This window comes from Zeus faber (genome assembly GCF_960531495.2).
Source record: "Zeus faber genome assembly, chromosome: 4".
Taxonomy (NCBI): domain Eukaryota; kingdom Metazoa; phylum Chordata; class Actinopteri; order Zeiformes; family Zeidae; genus Zeus; species Zeus faber.
In genome coordinates, this window is record NC_137191.1 from 19,903,284 (window position 1) to 19,921,155 (window position 17,872).

The window sequence follows — 17,872 nt, forward strand, 5'->3', positions numbered from 1 at the left end:
TTTTTGCAAGAGATTGTCAGTAGCACCTGTAGTGGCAGCACTATAAACCCAATAGACTTCAACCATAACTGTTATAACTAATAGGGCAATTGCATATATTAGCATCTGCATTATTTTGATGCATCCTGAGTGCAGATATCAAACCATGCACATTCGACTGCACTTACCATTCAGTATAAAGACTGAATCACACTTCTTCCTCTCTAACAAACCTATTGCGGGTGCTATATAGATTTTTTTATTTTTTTATTGCAATTCACTTGCTTTGCCATATGCCTTTTGACATTGTTTGCTTCCAAGTTCAGATTTTTTGGAATACCAAGATAAAGTATATATATATATATATATATATATATATATATATATATATATATATATATATATATCTATATATATATATATGTGCGTGTGAGTGTGTGTGTTTGTGTGTTTGTGTGTGTGTGTGTGTGTGTGTGTGTATATATATATATATATATATATATATATATATATATATATATATATTTATATATATATACTTTATATATACTACTACACTATATTCAATTCATCGATGAAGAGCTTTCAGGCACTGTTTTGGTATCCACATATATCCAATACCTAATTACAAGTTGGATAGTTGCCTGTGGTCGTATCAATACACTCGTTTCAAATCGATATGTAAAACAAGAAAAAAAAAAACAATTGACCGTGTTTGCTATTGAAATATCTTCACCAGTTTGGTTTATTCTGCTAAATATGCGGTGGAGTCGTCAATATACTAATATCATAGATCAGTTCTACAGAGGGTCATGTGTTTCAGGTTGACACACTCGAGAAAACACATTGCACTTGTTTTTTTTTTTTGAGTTTCAGACAATCTTGCCTTTGCGAAGACTTAAAAACTGTACATAAGTTGTTTGTATAGAAAAAAAAGTATGATATATATATATATATATATATATATATATATATATATAGAAACCCCCCAAAAGGGATGGATCAAGTTAAAAGTTTACAGGTCTTCAGTCTGTAAGCGTATTGTCTTCAAAGTTGATAAAAATATAAACATAGAAAACTTATATTATGTATTACAGTAGTGTTGAAATTGCAGTTGTGAACCATAGATACTTTATATTAAATGTGCATCAGAGTTATATAGAGATGGAGATTATTTAAGAAAACGGATGAAGATAATAATTCAGCTATTTATTTATATGAAAAGACTTCTAAAAATGTTGGCATGTTTGTGTTGGAGCATCAATCATTGAGTTGCCTTTCAACTGTTCTGCTATTGTGGCCGGGAAATGACTAGATGTTTCAGAGCTTTGATTGCTTGCAGGTTAAAACCATTATGTCTTTCTTTGATCAAGTCTACTTGTTGCACTAGTGAGAGATTTAAAAAGAACAAAAAAAAAGAAAAAAAAAAAAAAGATGTTTATTATTAGAGTGTTGTTTTTAAATGTTCAGATATATCTTAGAATTTGAAATAATATAATGCACTTTTTTTTCTTTTTTCTTTTCCCTTCTTTTGAGCGCTTTTGATTGCCCGTTAAAACGGCTGTTGGTCAGGATCGCCCCGTTTTTCCCCCCCTCGGTCGTTGTACGACGCGGGGCCCACGGGGGATCGACTCTCATTCCAACCATTTCACGCCCCGGAGGGAAGACGCACAACGATCTGGAGCGAAGCGCCGCCCGCGAATGACTCCGTACGGGTCGGACTCTCTCTCTCTCTCTCCCTCTCCCTCACCCTCCCATCGGTCGTGCGGGTCGTCTCCGAACCCGATCGGACCGACGTCTAACATTGATTATTTATTTTTGATTTTTTTTTTTTCGGTGCTTTGCTTTCTCCGTGGGTTCGTTGGCGTCACGCTTCCATCTGCCTTTGCTGCCGAGGAGTTCGAAAAGTCCACACGACGCGGCGCCATCCGTCGGACCGGACGCTTCCGCCGTGCGCTTCGCCGCGCCGGTGCAGCCGCTCACCTGACGCAGCCGCTCACCTGACGCAGCCGCTCACCTGACGCGTCGCCCCGCGCGATCCCGCTTGCGGGCGAATTTGATTTGGCGACATCTTTTTCACATCTCTCTCCATGTTTCCCGTATGAATGATTGTACTCTGCCCGCTGGTCTGATTACTATTGTACACATTACATTACCTCAACACTTATCTGGGCAACTAAGTGTGCGCTTTTATTTCTGTGTTGTTGCTTCTCTCTCTCTCTCTCTCTCTTGATGTCATTGACAGCTGATGTTGTTTGATTACTTCATGAACTTGGACTCACTTTGCCACGGTGGGAAAACAACAACAACAACAGCAACAACGACTGGGTCTTCTTTGGTTGCTCCCCTTGAGGATGGACATTTTGAGAAAACTGCAATAGACGACAACGGTTTACTATTCATTTACACTCTTTCCATCTCATCAATAAAATTACTGAATTACATCCACGTGTGAACTAAGAGCATTATTCATCCTTGAGAATGGAGGCTTGATTCTATTAAATGTTTCTTCTAAAGCTAAATGAATTGAACCAGTGGAGACTAATGGATCTGGGTGAAATGAAGACCTCTCCGAAGACCTTCCCAAACGTTCCCCCTATTTCTTATGAGTAAACAAGCCATTCTTGACGTATTGTAATTTACACAGGGCGTCACAATCAAAACATGGCATTCATCTTAACTTGCGTACGAAAGCCCAAAGGCGGATGGTTTTCGGGAGTTTGTGGACTAAAATAAGGACATTGGGACAGGTGAAGACCCAGAGCTGATAATGAGTATATGATTGAGTAATGTATTTACTTGTTTTTTATGAAATGCTCTTTACCTGTTGTATTTATTTTCTTCGTTTATTTTTACTTTTTGGTTGCATGTTGTATATGAAAGCTGCTGTAGAAATATAGTGTATTATTATTATTATTATTATTATTATTATTATTATTAAGTAGGTGCATTTAAAACTGCTGACGAATTCAGACCAAACCAGCTTTAAGTCATTTTATCGATTTGCTAACTTGACACACAATAATAAGAAAGGCTTGTGTAGAGCTACCTGTTACTGTTATTAACCAAATATTACCAAAACTATTATTAAACTGCCTGTGTTTCAGTTTGACACCACTAGGGGGACCCCGCCCACTGCCAGTAGCCATTTTAACGGCGCAAGGTGAGGTTCCAGAACATGCCTGCTTCTGAACAGGAGAGTGGTTTCCTTTCCCCCCCCCCTGCAATCAAGTTAAAATAACACAATCAGACTCTTTTTGTCCCTTAAGTAATTTGAAACTGTGAACAAAGCGGGGTTTTTTTTTTTTTTGTTTGTTTGTTTTTGTCTTTTTTGCCTCTGGTTTCTCAACTCAGAGCGGATACTGTTAAACAACACCTCAGGATTCGGTCCCGGAAAAGGAGACATTGAAGTGGAGTGGAAGTCAATTCAAGAAGAAATGAAGTGAAAGGTTTTCTCGGCGTGAATTGAAAGATTCAATCGCGGATCATTATTATTATAATTTTTTTTTTTGTATTTAAAAGGCCTTTAAGGACCCCAGATCGCCACTTGGTTGGAAAAGGAATGGACGCACATCCTCTGGACATGTCTCGGACAGGGAGGGAATTGGGGACAGGTTTATTGACCTTCAGTGTAAAACAGCAACATCGGCGCTGATATAGCTACAGAAGCAGGAGTGTGTGATACTCTGTGTTACATCTTCTCCCCGGCGTCCTCATCCTCGTTTCTAACCGTTTGGCACACCAGAGGAAAAACACAGCTACACAGGAAGTGACCCCTCCTGACCCTGACCTCAGTAATGTGGAGAATGGTGCGATGTTTACTACTTTAACGTTTGTTGTTTATTGGGTTAAACTCCCCCCCCCCCCCCAATTTCCCAACTTTTACAATAAGATTAGGTACAGAAGGCACTTACAAAAAGAAGAAGTTAAATAAGAGGATGCCGTTATTATTATAAACAATATTACAATAAGTGGTTAAAAAAATTATAAGACAAAATAAATGACAGCACCCTTGGCAACTTGACAGTACATCTCAAATAAAATCTATTATGCTCATACAGTACGGTTTAAAATTCATTTTTGTTTGTTTGTTTGCTTTTAATGTAATGCCCCAGCTATATAACTTAAATTATTTTATTTTAACATAGAAACCCACACACACAACCGTTTGAGTTGTCGATCACTAGTCAGTGGTTCTGTTTTGTACGCGTTAGGCTTGGGTGGTTTTCACGTGGTGTAAGTCCTGGTACATCTCCATCAGGCGCGTGGCCTCTCGCTGTCCCGACAGCAAAGCACCGTGGGTCGTGGAATAGTATTTCCTGTGAGTGGCCTCGCCGGCAAACAGGACTTGTAAAGGCTGCGGGAGAGAAGAAATGAGAAAATCGGAGAGCGTTAAAAAGGGGAGAGTAGAGGAACATAGATGGATAGTTTCTTAATTCTGGCATTGCAAAATGAAATTCAAGTACTTTATTAAGCACTATTTCTCCATTTTCTTGATTCACGTAAAACAAATGTAATACATTTTCAATGTGATGTTTATTCATTTAAATATAATATTATCTTAGTCTCTATGTCTATTATATATATATATATATATATACATACTGTATATACTTTTTTTTTATATTAAAATTGTTTACTGGGGTGAATTGACAACTGGGATTTTAAAGGTTAGGGCTAGGGATACATACATATAAATATTATTTTTTTTAATATATAATTCTGGCTGCACTCACTGACATGGATGCACATCTTCTGGACATGTCTCGGACAGGGAGGGAATTGGGGACAGGTTTATTGACCTTCAGTGTAAAACAGCAACATCGCCGCTGATATTGCTACAGAAGCAGAAGTGTGTGATATTAATGGCCGCTACCAGCTGATCAAATTAACATTGTTTGGTCAATTGGTGGTGCTACGGCAATCATATAACACAGTCAATTAATTCTATTATATAATTATAGAACCCAGAATTGCGATTGTGGCGCCTCCCCTTGCGGCTGCCTGCGCGAGCACCTTCTGTCGATTACGCACATTTTGGTATTTTTTAGTATTTTTAGAGGTTATAGAGCTTATTGTGCGTAATCACCGGGTGTCATGACATTTCACTGCATATATTATGTATGACCGTATGTGTATGTATGTGACAAATAATCTCTTGAACTTGAACTTGAACTTAAACTCAACACCCAGTTGTAGCACTGTTCTCCCTCTTCTAAATACACAAAAGCGACCATTGTACGCTTTGTGGAATAACAAAGGGAATACATTGTTTGCAGGGAGAAATAACGGAATGTACTCAAATAATAACAATAAAAAAAATTATAAGTATAGCTTTTTTTTTTTTCCAACCATGCTGGATTACATTTCATGCATTTCCCTGGCAAAATATTTGTCTTAAAAGCGATTCTGGACATTTTTTTTTTTAATGTTACAATTTCACTAACAAAAACAGGGGGAATATCACAGGTTTTCAATTACCGCATTTTTTTCCAAGTGCCCTTTCAAGCACCTCAGCACAGAAGAGGCATTCCAGGGCTAACATTTCTGAGGAAGAAATTCAAGCACTTCAAGATCCTCAAGGACCTTGTCCTCAAGGACCCTGTTTATTCACTTTTCACACCATAAGAAAAAAAGCAGAGAGCAAACAGTAGACAAGGTGAAGAAAACAGAGGATAAATTCTTGATATCGCCCTCTGAGCAATCATTTATTCGATTTCTTAGCTGCCCGCTTATTCTACCTTTTAGGAGTTATTGCGTCATGTTACAAATTTAGCAGACGTGGAGGATGTCACACTGTTCCTTCTTGAGCCATAAGTGGACACACACCATCCCCCTCCACACACACACACACACACACACACACACACACACACACACACACACACACACACACACACACACACACACACACCAAAAAGCATCAGGTTTCGCGGTGCAGACGCTGGCAGGGAATCAGGATTCAAACTCATATCTCATTCTCCCCCGTGGCCGTGTTGATGCCGGCACCGTTCAGTGCGCTCAGGGGTGAGAGTGCACGCAGGGGATTGTAAACAACCACACACACAAGTTCAGGGACAATACTCCTGCCATGTCGCTATACTCCATTATCCTTTAACAATAACACATGACAGTGGAAAGTTATTTTTAAGTGAAAGACTTTGTGTCTATAGAGTGGGGTTATTTTCCCACGTGGTTAAGCCACACCCAGGTGGTTATATTTGTGAAATACTTCTGGAAAGTCCCAATAGTGGAAGAAAAAGTGGAAAAAATTGTTACCTGGAAGTATACTAAGTATATTTAGTATACTTACTTACTTACTTATACTTATGTCTTCACAATTCATATAATTTAAAATAAAGTTGTGTTGAATTGAAACCACTTAAGTTGTACTTAGCGTGTTACAGGTTGTATTTAAGATGTGCTTAAATATATTGAAGTAATAATTTTCATAAATCTTTTCTTACTTTTGATGACTAGAAATAACACTTTTACAAATATATTATACATAAAATATATTATATACTTTTCACAAGTGTAGAGTGTATTTTCTCTCCACTGACAGCGTAGTAATGACTAGTATGCTACAGCTGTACTTCAACTCACATAAAAGGAAGGAAGTACTTCCAGTGTTCTCACAAAAAAGAAAAAAATGGTAAGAAATGTACTTTTAAAATACTTCATGTACTAAAAAATGCACCATGAGTCCGGAAAGAAACACTTTTTTTCCCTTCGGGATTGACATAGCACTTAAGCAAACAGAAACGTCCAAAGACACTGATTAAAGCCTCTGAGACCAAAGGTTAGGGGCCTGTCTGACAGAGTGTAATTAAGTCTAAAAGTGGAAAAAAAACATAGAAAAGGGGGATAAATATCCCTTCATGCCCAGCCAGCCACGCAGACGGACAGACACATATACAGTATCATCGGGCCTCGGAGGCTCTCCTCCTCCTCCTCACCGGGGCCTTGGTGCTCTTGGCGTAAGGCAGTGGCATGGCGAGCCTCTCGAAGTCAGCCCCGCTGGACCCCACCCGGGTGAAGGAGTAGGAGCCTCGGATGTAGGGGTCGCTCCCCCAGGAGGAGCGCAGCACCTGCCTCGGCTTCGGAATGTTTGGGTTCCCTGCGGAGGGAAAGGAGAAGCGACAGAGGACCATGAGAAAGGCAGGTTTAAAAAAAAAAAAAAAAAAAAAAAAAAAAAATCAGCCCCGCAGGATCAAAATTTCCGTCTCGATTGTGTCGACAGGCCCATCGCTCCACAAGCCCCTGCAGGGGAAAAAACGCATAGGCATCTAATTAAGCGGCAGCTGAGGTCCATACCAGGAATGCGCGACCCTCTCGGCGCCTCTGCATGTATGCTTGAGCGAGCCTGGCGGGTTTAAATTCAAGTCAATCCATCCGGGAGGCCCACTGACCCACTCAGGAAGTTATACTGGGATTCCTGACTGGGAGTTTCCACACGTAGTTCCCAACTCGTGACCCACTTCCTGAGACCGAATTCCTAACCAGTGGTTGAAGAAGAGAATCCAGAATGGGAAACACTTGGGAAAAAAAAGAGTCTCGAAAGGTTGAAAGGTCACGCACCGACATCGCCGGTGTGGATCGCCGGATGAGCCGCCGGGTTGTTTGTGTGAGCGCACACCCGCTTTGGGTGTCGAGGGCCAATCCGAACTGCGGGGATTTATTTTAAGGTTGTGCTTAATCATCATTATTATGTTATTGTGAGTATTAGAGCAAAGAGAAGAGCACAATAGTGTGTAGACAATTTATCAAAGACTGTTTTGATAAATTGGTTAGATGTGTTGTTTCGAGCCTCACAAAGGCTTCTTTTCATTGCTTATGTGTGTGTGTGTGTGTGTGTGTGTGTGTGCGTGCATCATAGCAGAGAACCTGACAATAGTGATGGTGTGCAGTGTTTACATGCGGGGTTGTGGGTCACCTGGGTGGTGACGCACGGACTCAGTGATGCATTTTTGCCGTTGTGATTAACGGACATTATTTTTTTAGTGAAGTAAGAGGAAAACAGCCGGCAACCAGATTCTGAGTAGACCTCCCTTTCTCTACCCTCCGATGTGTTCCTGGAATGAAGTGGCCGTGTGAAATTGTCAACAATGTAGTGTTTCTTTTTGTGTCAGGTAATGGGAACGGTCGTTTCCATAGCGCAGTCCCGGGTCTAGTTTTTTTTTTAATCTTTTTTTGTTTCTGTTCAGCCACTCGGGGCTGAAAGACAAGGGTATAGAATAACTCCATAGCTTTACCTATAGTATGTATTGCCAGCACCAGGCCCTGTTCTAGGTGGGTCACGACCAGTTGGCATGACACATTCAACGGAAGATACACGGAGCCTGAGTCACACCGGATTGTTACTGTGGTTATACAATGTACTCTGTCAGCCTTTTCTTGGGAAAAATAAATAAAAATAAATTTCCTTACAGCCAAGGCTGATGTCATTTCCCTTATCTTACAACACAAAGACGGAGCAGCGGATGAAGCCAGTGTGGAATGAGTCACTGCGCTGTGATTGGCTCAGCGGGGCAGTGATGTCACCTGGCCTTGCAAGGCTTATTGGGTTACTGATTCTGCGACACGAGCGTGAGGGAAATATGCAAATGTGTGAATGCTCGAAACGATAATTGCCGGCAATGTTTAACCTGTGTTTGTACTTCCATCCTGCTCGACGGAGGTCATGGTAGCTCTGTAATTGGGGGGGCTGGGGCGGGGGGCGGAGGGGTGTTTGGGGAATGTCAAGGCGGGAAGCGGAGTACAATGTACAGTTTACAAAAACGGGGACATAAGCGCGTCCTAGTGAAGGTTTCCCTTTAAACTGTTGTGTTTCGACCCACTTGGATTGGTCAAAATACAACTTCATTTGAGACGGACGCATTTTTGTGTGCGTGCACGTGCGCATTATCAACTCACGACCAACCCACTGACTGCAGATGCTCTTTCGGGTTAATAAAGTTGGGATCAACATGTGAAGAAAAAAATAATAATTCCGACGTGCTCTCGCATCGCTGCTATACGTTAAGTGTTTCCTTTTTACAAATTTGGTTTCATTTCATGAACTAGATTGACTGTAATATCCTAGAGACCTCATCTAAAGTGCAAGTGATACAGCGGTATCGATTGTTCGTACTAGTTGTGAACATACTGTATGTATAATGAAGCTAAAGGTCAACATTTTTTTTATTTACATTTTTCCTCATCCTGCGGGCCAGATCGGACATTCTGCGGGTCAAATCAGGCCCAAAATAAATAAGAAAAAGAATGAAAAAATAAATAAGTGGCACAACCTAGGAAGAGTCGCAGCAGCTCGGTGCAGGTCTCGGCCACGGTGTCGTCGTCGCAGCGCTCCATGTGCAGCGCCTCCTCCCCGCAGATCCAGCCGTTGAGCATGTGCCCGTAGCGCTCCGGTGGGTACAGCACATCGAAGCAGCAGATCTTCTTGTACCACTGCTCCTCGGGGTAAACCAGCTGCTCCAGCTGCGCCTCGTCCTCCCACACAAACTGGATGGTGTTGCACTCTGGACTCCAGAAGGGCTCCGCGTACTCCAGGAATATCTTGTTGGTGGTGCCGATGCCCAGCTTCTCGATGGCCGACACCTTGTCCTCGGGCAGCGAGGGGGAGAACATGGCCTCGTGGTTTTTCTTCAGGACGCCGAGCGAGGCCGTCACGATGACGTGGTCGGCCGCGATCCACTCCTCGTCCTCGCACTCCACGCGCACGGGGTGCCGACCGAGGATCGGGTGGTGTTGGTCGTCGTGAGTTTGACCGCCGTCGTTGTCGTTGTGGTTGTTGCCGTGGTGACTGTTGCTTCCATCGGACATCTTTTCCTGTTGCTTGGCAAAGTAGTTCCAGTGGACGCAGCGGACGGGCTTCCCCAGGGAGAAGGTGTGGGATGGGATGTCCTGGGCCAGGAGCTCCACCACCTTCATGAACCCTTGCGGAATGACGTAGTGAGCGCCAGGAATCTCCGTCCACTCTCCAAACTCACTCAGAGATACCTCGTCCATGCTGGGAGAGCTGCTCTCGCAGCTTTCCACCTGGAGGCGAAGAAATCACGGGCACAAGCACAAAGAAGTTAAGATGCTCTATACACAGAGCTGTTCGTACTGTATGTGGGCTGCCAAGATGGCTAAATAACAATGTCTGACAAACCCATGTATCACACCACGAGTACCCCTTTCCCACTGCGCCAAAAACCCGGTAACACCTGCTGACATCCGGCATTTGTCATCAGTGGGAAAGGTAACAGCCCGGTTTCAGTCCCGGATCAAATGAGACGGCACAAGACACTGGTTTCTATCGGCTCCGGCTCCGATCGACACTGATGGGAACAGGACACCCGGGTCAACGCGCTCATTTTCGCCCCCTTTACCTGGGCGACGCGATGTTCCGGAGGTTAATAGAGAGGAATATCCCTGTACCATTCCATCTTTCTATATACGATTTAGAATCCAAAATCGAAATGAGAAGTCATTGACTTTTTTTTCCCCGCATGCGCGACCATGAAATGTTTGGAGTGTGGGAGAGCGCAGCGGAGAACCCCACGCACCCCAAGACCGAAGGCAGCATGGATACTCTATGCAGCTTCTACTGTGGTGTTGGGTTGTTCACAAACTATCCGATTATTTTGAATGGCTCTAACCACTTTTATTTCCCCATTTTGGGTGTAGAAGCGGTATAGCACTGCAGAACATTATTATAGTCGATAGCCACCCTCCTGAAAAAACCTGGTACTAAAAGGCACAGTAATCCTAGATAAGCCTACCATATGCTTAAGTAGTATGAAATTAGAACACAAACACTGGTGTGGTCATTTCCTTGGGTGATACTTCGTATAGTTTACACACTCAAGCACAAATGAGCTCACAGCCTGTGTGTTTCTTGAATGACTTCACACTGTAACTAACTAATTCTAAATATCCATAATGATAAACATCAATTCATTAAGTGCCACGGGCAGTATCTTTTCCAATTAACTATATCTGACATCTAACATTTAACAGTGTAATTTAAGCATCTGCAAGTATAAACATCCAACAATTATGACGCAATTATGACGTTATTACATTGTGTGTTATACAGCCATCAAAACACCACGTGCGAGCCACGCGAACGTCGTCCTCGGGGCGAGCTCTCGATTGCGCGGACACACACCTTGAGGCACTGCTGCAGCATCGACAGTTTGAGCTTCTTGGTGCTCTCAGAATCGTCGGGATCGAGCATGATCCTCTTGCGGACGGCATCCCGCGTGAACACGCCGACGCTGTTCTGACTCTCAGCGCACACAGGCTTCCCGCTCTGGAAGAATTCCTGAGTCAGCTCGTACACCTGAGCGACCACACGCAAACGGGGGGGGGGGGGGGGGGGCGGGGGGGGGAGACGGAGACGAACACAGAAATAGAAAAATACACAGAAAAATAAAAACAAAAACAGAAGACGTCCACGATTGAGTTGGATTTATTTGGCACACAAGCTCCTTCAAGTTTTGATTCAGTGAGTGGGGAACCAAGACAGAGAGAGAGAGAGAGAGAGGGTGAGCGATTAAGTCGGGAACAGAAAGTAATCACTGAGGATCCAGTTAATGTGATGAAAGGAGGTTAAGGCATTTTGGCATATTTCGTATTGAACGGGACTACATTTCAAATATGCTTTCCGCCAAAATGAATTACGGCGACAGAATGAAATGACTCAGCTGAGAATTCCATTCACAACTCGGAGCTAAAATCCGACACCTCTGACTCTCGTTTTGCTCCCGTTCGCCAGAAACCGAATCGAACCGAGAAGTTTGTCGGAAAAAAGCGACCGATCCTCCGACTGACTGACTCATCAAGAGCCGAGTCTCAGAGAAGAGCCAAACTTTTCCTCACCAGTCCAGACACATGTTGTACGTGTCCCATCCATACTTGAGGGTCATATTTCAAAACTTGACGCTTTAGTTTGATTTCATATAATGTGAAAGTTGTGGGAATCAAGCAAATATTTTGGAAGTCATGACTTGTTAAAAATTAAGGTTTTGGAAACAGAAGTTCAGAGAAATCAGGCTTTAAAGTTTTGAAAGTCGGTTTTTCATCACACGAAGAAGCCCGGCTGTTGTCTGGGCTTGTTAACAACCTTAGTTTCTGGGAAGGGTTTGACTTTCTGATTTCACACCACTTGCAACATGAAAGTATTTTCTTGATTGTATGTTTGTACCACAGGCAACCATAGAATCCTTGTTTGTGCTGCTTTACCAGTTGAGCAAGCTGGTGAGCCACTTTTTCACTGTGAAATGCCGGTGGATCTAAGTAGCCTTGGTGTTTTAATGTTCATATAATTTATCATAATCAAACTTAGTTTTGAAAATACGTTGAGAGATTGAAAAAAACTTGAGCAACATTAATCTGCTACAATCTCATTTACGACAAAAAACTGCATTTCCAATGTTTTTTCCCATCTAACCAAAACTAGACTAGGCTGCCCCGAAAAGCGGCGGGTTAAGGTGTAGTATGTATGTATGTATGTATGTATGTATGTATGTATGTGTGCGTATGTATGTAAGAATGTGTATGTATGTGTATGTATATATGTATGTATTTATGTATGTGTGTGTACTTCTTCCCCCATCGCCTCACCTCGTCGTACAGGTCCCTGAACTCCTCCACCAGTGCCTTGGGGATCCTCTTCCCGCTGTTGGTCTGGTAGTGTGACACACCCGGCTTGCCATACAGGCTGATGCGCCCCACGTTCCTCTCGCACTCGGGGTCCTCCAGCAGCCTGTTGTCCTTGGCCAGGTGGTACACTGGGTTCCCGGTAGCGCCATGGATCCAGGTGGCTCCAAGTTCCAAAGCTGCTTCACCTGCGAGCCCGAACACATCAGCCGTTAACCGTCAGGCCACAATGAAGACTATTACATTTGTTTACTTCAATTGTTTTCTTAAAAAAATAAATACAAATATAATAAAAAATTGCGGTTATGAAAACGCAAATGAATCAAGGAAATTTACGTTTATCGCTTTAAATATAACAAAACAATAATGCTTGCATACTATGAGCAATATTTTTCAAATATTGCTCATAGTTTTCATGCAAAAAACACACCCATGATATCATCAAGGTAGAATACCTCAGGACAACAAGCTTATTGGTAATATTATATATTATATGTTAATTTTCAGTTTTGTTCAGTCAACAAGAGTGAGTGATTAAAGTATTGGCCCCTCCCAATACCTATTCAGGATAATAACAAGTCAGGGCAAAGCAACTGATTTTCCTAGAGTATTTTTCAGCACCGCATTGCAGCTGGTAAACAGAAGATTCCTATATCAAATCAATCAAAAAGTTGTATTAGGATAAAAAAACGTTATCAAATCATCTGAAATGAACACTTAGTTTCATGCGCCATCTTGGCCACCCTCTGACGGTGGTTTTTCAAATAACAGCTGTGGTAAACAAAGAGGTGTTTTTTGCGAGAAGTAAGCCAGGTGCCAGATTCCAATTTGCCCCGCGGTCTCACCGTGCTCGAAACTTTGAACTCTTCCCCCAATCCGGTCGGACGCCTCTAGGACTGTGACATCCGTGAAGCCGTTTTCCAGGAGTGTCTCGGTCGCAGCAAGGCCGGCCAGGCCAGCGCCGATCACCAGGATTCGAGGCTGCCGATGAGTGCGTAGGCCGCTACTAAGAGGATCATCAGTGCTGTCTGACGATATTTCACAACTTTGCATGCCGTCCAAGCTCCTCTTCTAGGGCGTCTGAGGACGAGGACGGTCGAAAAAGGGGCAAAGTTAAACACAGCGAGTGAGGGGCGACGATGAGGTCCCACGCAAGGTTTTACCAGAGTGACCAGGCTATGGCAACTTAAAATCCTGAGAATCCTGCTTTGTAAATTGTACTAATTGCATACATTTCAAAATAATTCCACTAATTACGACAGTTACGAAATTAAATAGTTTTTTTGGATTTTTAGTTATTTTAATTGCAACTATCAATTTTGTCATTTGAATGTTCTGAGTTGGCTCACTATCAATGTATGGACAGCTGCGTGTTGGAGGAACACCCCAGGGTGCTTATTTACGACACATCCCCATTGTCCTTTCCATAACTGTTCTAGTTGGTCTCGAAAAGCTGAGAAAACATTTTTTTTTTTTTTTTTACCCCAAAATGCCCTGTCGTGTTTAACTGGTTGAGCGAAGGACACACCTTGCACCGTCTTGACAACCAAAACTATTAAACATAGTGCAGTTCTCACTCCACCCTCACTCCACCCTCCTATTAAACAAATCCTCACATCTACCCCACCGAGGTAACAGTGCAATCCTTTTGTTGCAAAGCACACACACACACACACACACACACACACACACACACACACACACACACACACACACACACACACACACACACACACACACACACACACACACACACACACACACCATCCTCTTCTGTTGTCAGAGCAACTCTGGACACATGGCGTCACACATGACACAGTACAGAGGAAACTCATTTGTCCTCACGCTGGGGTCAAAGGGGCTAAACGAAATGCTCTGTCCCACACAGCGTTGCTTCACAGCTGTGCATATGATGGGATGTGACCAACACCGGCCCCTACCAGGAAATGACCAGAGCGACCCAGCAGCTTTATGGACTAGAATGAATACAGGTGGAAACTAGAAATCACGATGACTTAAACAATAGTAATCTCATAGTTGTACAAAAAGGAAAGTTAATATACTCGTGCATTGACCCCAGATCTACAAGAAAAGATAAGATAATACTTATAATATTAATCCTTGGGTTAAATAATAATAATAATAATAATAATAATAATAATAATAACAAGGTTAAATAATGGTGGGCAAGGCAACTGTGAAAATATTTAAAAACATGTTGACAAAACCCCTCCTACATTATGGCCCATCCCATTGCCCCTCCCTAACCAACTACATTTATTTTCATTGCCTAAATGTTTCAATTTTAACTTTTTTTTTGTTCGCATCTTGCTATAATGCTCAGGTATCTGTGTTTATTACATATAAATAAATAAAATAAAGACATGGACCTTTCAACTTTCACAGCGTCATAAATATGCCTTTATTTCCACAGAATGTGGGAGACTCTCTTCTCCACAAGTCCCAGATTGTACGACCATTAAAGCTGCCTTTGTTTGGTTCCAACCTCTAGCAGTTGCACACACTGAATTACAACACATAGTATACATCTAAAATGCACGAAAAGAACCCATATATACTTAGCTATGTTTTACTTCTCAGATTAAATAAAAATATATATACTTACATATACATACACTGTAAGTTAGTGCTATTGAATTATTAAAAAGTTTGCAATGCAACATTCAGCTACTTGCGTGGTCCAAGCCCCTAACTGTGTCACATTAAAAGTAATAAAAAATGGTTGGTGGTCAAGGGAGAACTAAAAGCAAGATAAGTACATGAGATCAAATCAAAATCTGTTATGGAGTAAGAGAGTTTGAAACATGTATAAATACACACTAATTTTCCTTCCTCTGGGAACCTGCACGTTGTTATACAGTAGGCGCCCAACACTCATCGAGGTCCATTATAGTTTTGTTATGGCTGCTTTAAAAAACAGAAAAAATGTTTAAAAACATCTGAGCTGTTCAGTGTGAAATCAAGATGTCTTATTGTGTACAATACGTAGCCCACACACTGCCACGTAATCCATCTTAAGCATCTTGCTGTAAAAATACCACTTATGTATCTACAGAGGCAGAACAAAACAAATGATGGAATTCGATCCCCTCACAATGCTGCTGTCTCACTAACAGGAACAGTCTGTGCATCCATTTCTGGTGATTTGTAACTCTGGGGCCACATGTCACAAATTCACACTTATTCCCACAGATACAGATTACTGATGGGCTGTTGTGGGTGGGAGGAAAGATGGGGGCAGCAGGGAACATGGCTACCATTGACCTAGTAATGACAACCTTCAGCTCCTTGTGCACAGTAAGCGGGGTTAAAAAGCATTGCGGCTGAATCACATCATTCTGCAATTCCACTTTGTAAAAGACCTTTTTTCCTCAACTCCATTCCTTTAATTCACAACTATACACACATACACAGAGACACACAGACACACACACACACACACACACACACACACACACAGTGCATTTAAGTATATCAGCCCCTGTGTGCCGCCATTGCCAAAAATATCTCACTTCCTAGGACATAGAAAAGCAGTGCAGCCCGGGGTTGGTGCCAGATACACCAGACATTCCACACTTCTCCTTCAGCTCTGGCACTTACATGTTGGAGTCGCTCCACCGGTCCCTAGCCCCAGCACTGTCAGTGGAGCCACTCAGCAGCACAGCGCCCTTAAAGCCACTCGCAGTTCAAGAGGTAAACACAAGTTAGGAAGTGCTTTGAACAGGCCCCATGAAGCCAGGCAGGATAAAGAGACCACGAGGGGGATGCAGAGGCATCTCAGCGAGAAATGTATTGGTGAGTATCTAATAATGTGTATTTCTCCACATAAATACAGCTGCCGATGTCAATACCTGTTACAATAATTGCAATAAATAAAATAAAATAAAGAAAAGTCTTAAAAAGACTTTGGTTCCAGGCATTTCAATTCAGCCACAAACATAAAGGTTACACTGAACTCCAATGTGTTCCAGGGTGGGAGAAACGGGAACATATAACGCAGACACTGAATAGTTGAGTGCATTCCCAATCCAAAGCTTCGGAGAAGAACTACAGTATTGAGGTCATTTCTCGTGTGTATGCTCTGCTGCCACGTAATGGAGTAGTGATGCCAGAGTGGCATCATCACCAGCATCACTCATAGTAAGAAACCCAAAGCCGGTCCATTCAGCTGAGAGCAGACACTGCTGCCACATTAACAACAACAACAACAATAATAATAAATAATAATAGCAATAATGACGATGGTAAAAGCACACGCCGAACGAGGCGTCGGTTCATCTCAACCCATTGTTCCAAAGAGTTATTGCGACCTAAATATCACACCGTATAACTCGTATATAGGTTTATCGCGCAAGTAGTTCCTTTATTCCTCAGTGGACCCTTATTTTTTTTTTAGAAATAACCGTTTTTTCGCGCTTCGGTGTTGGAGATGGGCAGGCGAACTAGTGAGCATTATGAAATAATAATATAGTATTATTAACAACAATAATAATAATAATAATAATAATAGGAGCAATAATAAACGCGCGGTGCGAGGCGGCTCCTCCGCACCGAGCCGTTCCCCCGCACCGCGACGGTGGAATAGAAGCCGTGTTTCGGTGAAGCTGGCGGGTGCAGTTACCTGACTCCGATCGTCTTGGGTTTTAAAGCCTCAGCGCGTCTTCCTTTGTGTTTTGCTCTCCGCCGGCTGGTCGGTGTATTTATGGGAGTCGGGGAACCAGCAGCAGCCAGTTTGCGCCTGGCCGCTGCCCCCACATTAATAAAGATGAGCTGACGTAGGAGGCGATAACACCAGAGCCAGTCAGCTGTCCGGCCCGTGTTTACCTCCACCTCTCATGGGCAGGATTAAAGTGGCAATCCGCGAGATTATTTAAATAGGAGAACCCGAAAGTGCCAAGGTTGATTCTTTATTTTATCTGGACACTGTATAATGACTTTAACCTGTATAATATATGCATGCAAGGTTCCATCTGCATCTTCGGACATATTGCACCATATTACACATGCGGTGTTTAAATCCCGCCCTACACAGTGATTTTACCCACACGTCCGGATAAAGCAAGTACAGTAAGCAAGGTACACTGCACACTGTACACACACACTTATTTTGTACATACATCGTGCCATTTATCTATCCAAAATATTTTATTTTTTGCTTATATTTTCTGCTTTTACATATATAGAATACATATCTCTCTCTCTCTCTCTCTCTCTCTCTCTC

General features: G+C 42.4%; 1 protein-coding gene across 4 annotated transcripts; it reads right to left on the bottom strand.

The window, feature by feature from the left end:
* Window positions 1-3,859: 3,859 nt before the first annotated feature.
* smox (spermine oxidase) lies at window positions 3,860-17,335 on the bottom strand. Of its 4 annotated transcripts, none has more exons than XM_079999271.1 (8): window positions 17,273-17,328; window positions 16,252-16,319; window positions 13,476-13,710; window positions 12,595-12,818; window positions 11,138-11,311; window positions 9,270-10,020; window positions 6,939-7,099; window positions 3,860-4,336 (listed from the first exon to the last, which is right to left on the bottom strand). In XM_079999271.1, the coding sequence occupies exons 3-8, from the start codon at window positions 13,681-13,683 to the stop codon at window positions 4,190-4,192; spliced, it is 1,665 nt and encodes a 554-aa protein (XP_079855397.1). In that variant the 5' UTR covers window positions 13,684-13,710; window positions 16,252-16,319; window positions 17,273-17,328; the 3' UTR covers window positions 3,860-4,189. The 4 variants fall into 4 exon arrangements, 3 of the variants coding, with proteins under 3 accessions (XP_079855397.1, XP_079855395.1, XP_079855396.1); XR_013844126.1 differs by lacking the exon at window positions 16,252-16,319 and adding an exon at window positions 5,461-5,526 and having other exon boundaries at window positions 4,253-4,336; window positions 17,273-17,335; XM_079999269.1 differs by lacking the exon at window positions 16,252-16,319 and having other exon boundaries at window positions 17,273-17,335.
* Window positions 17,336-17,872: the final 537 nt, after the last annotated feature.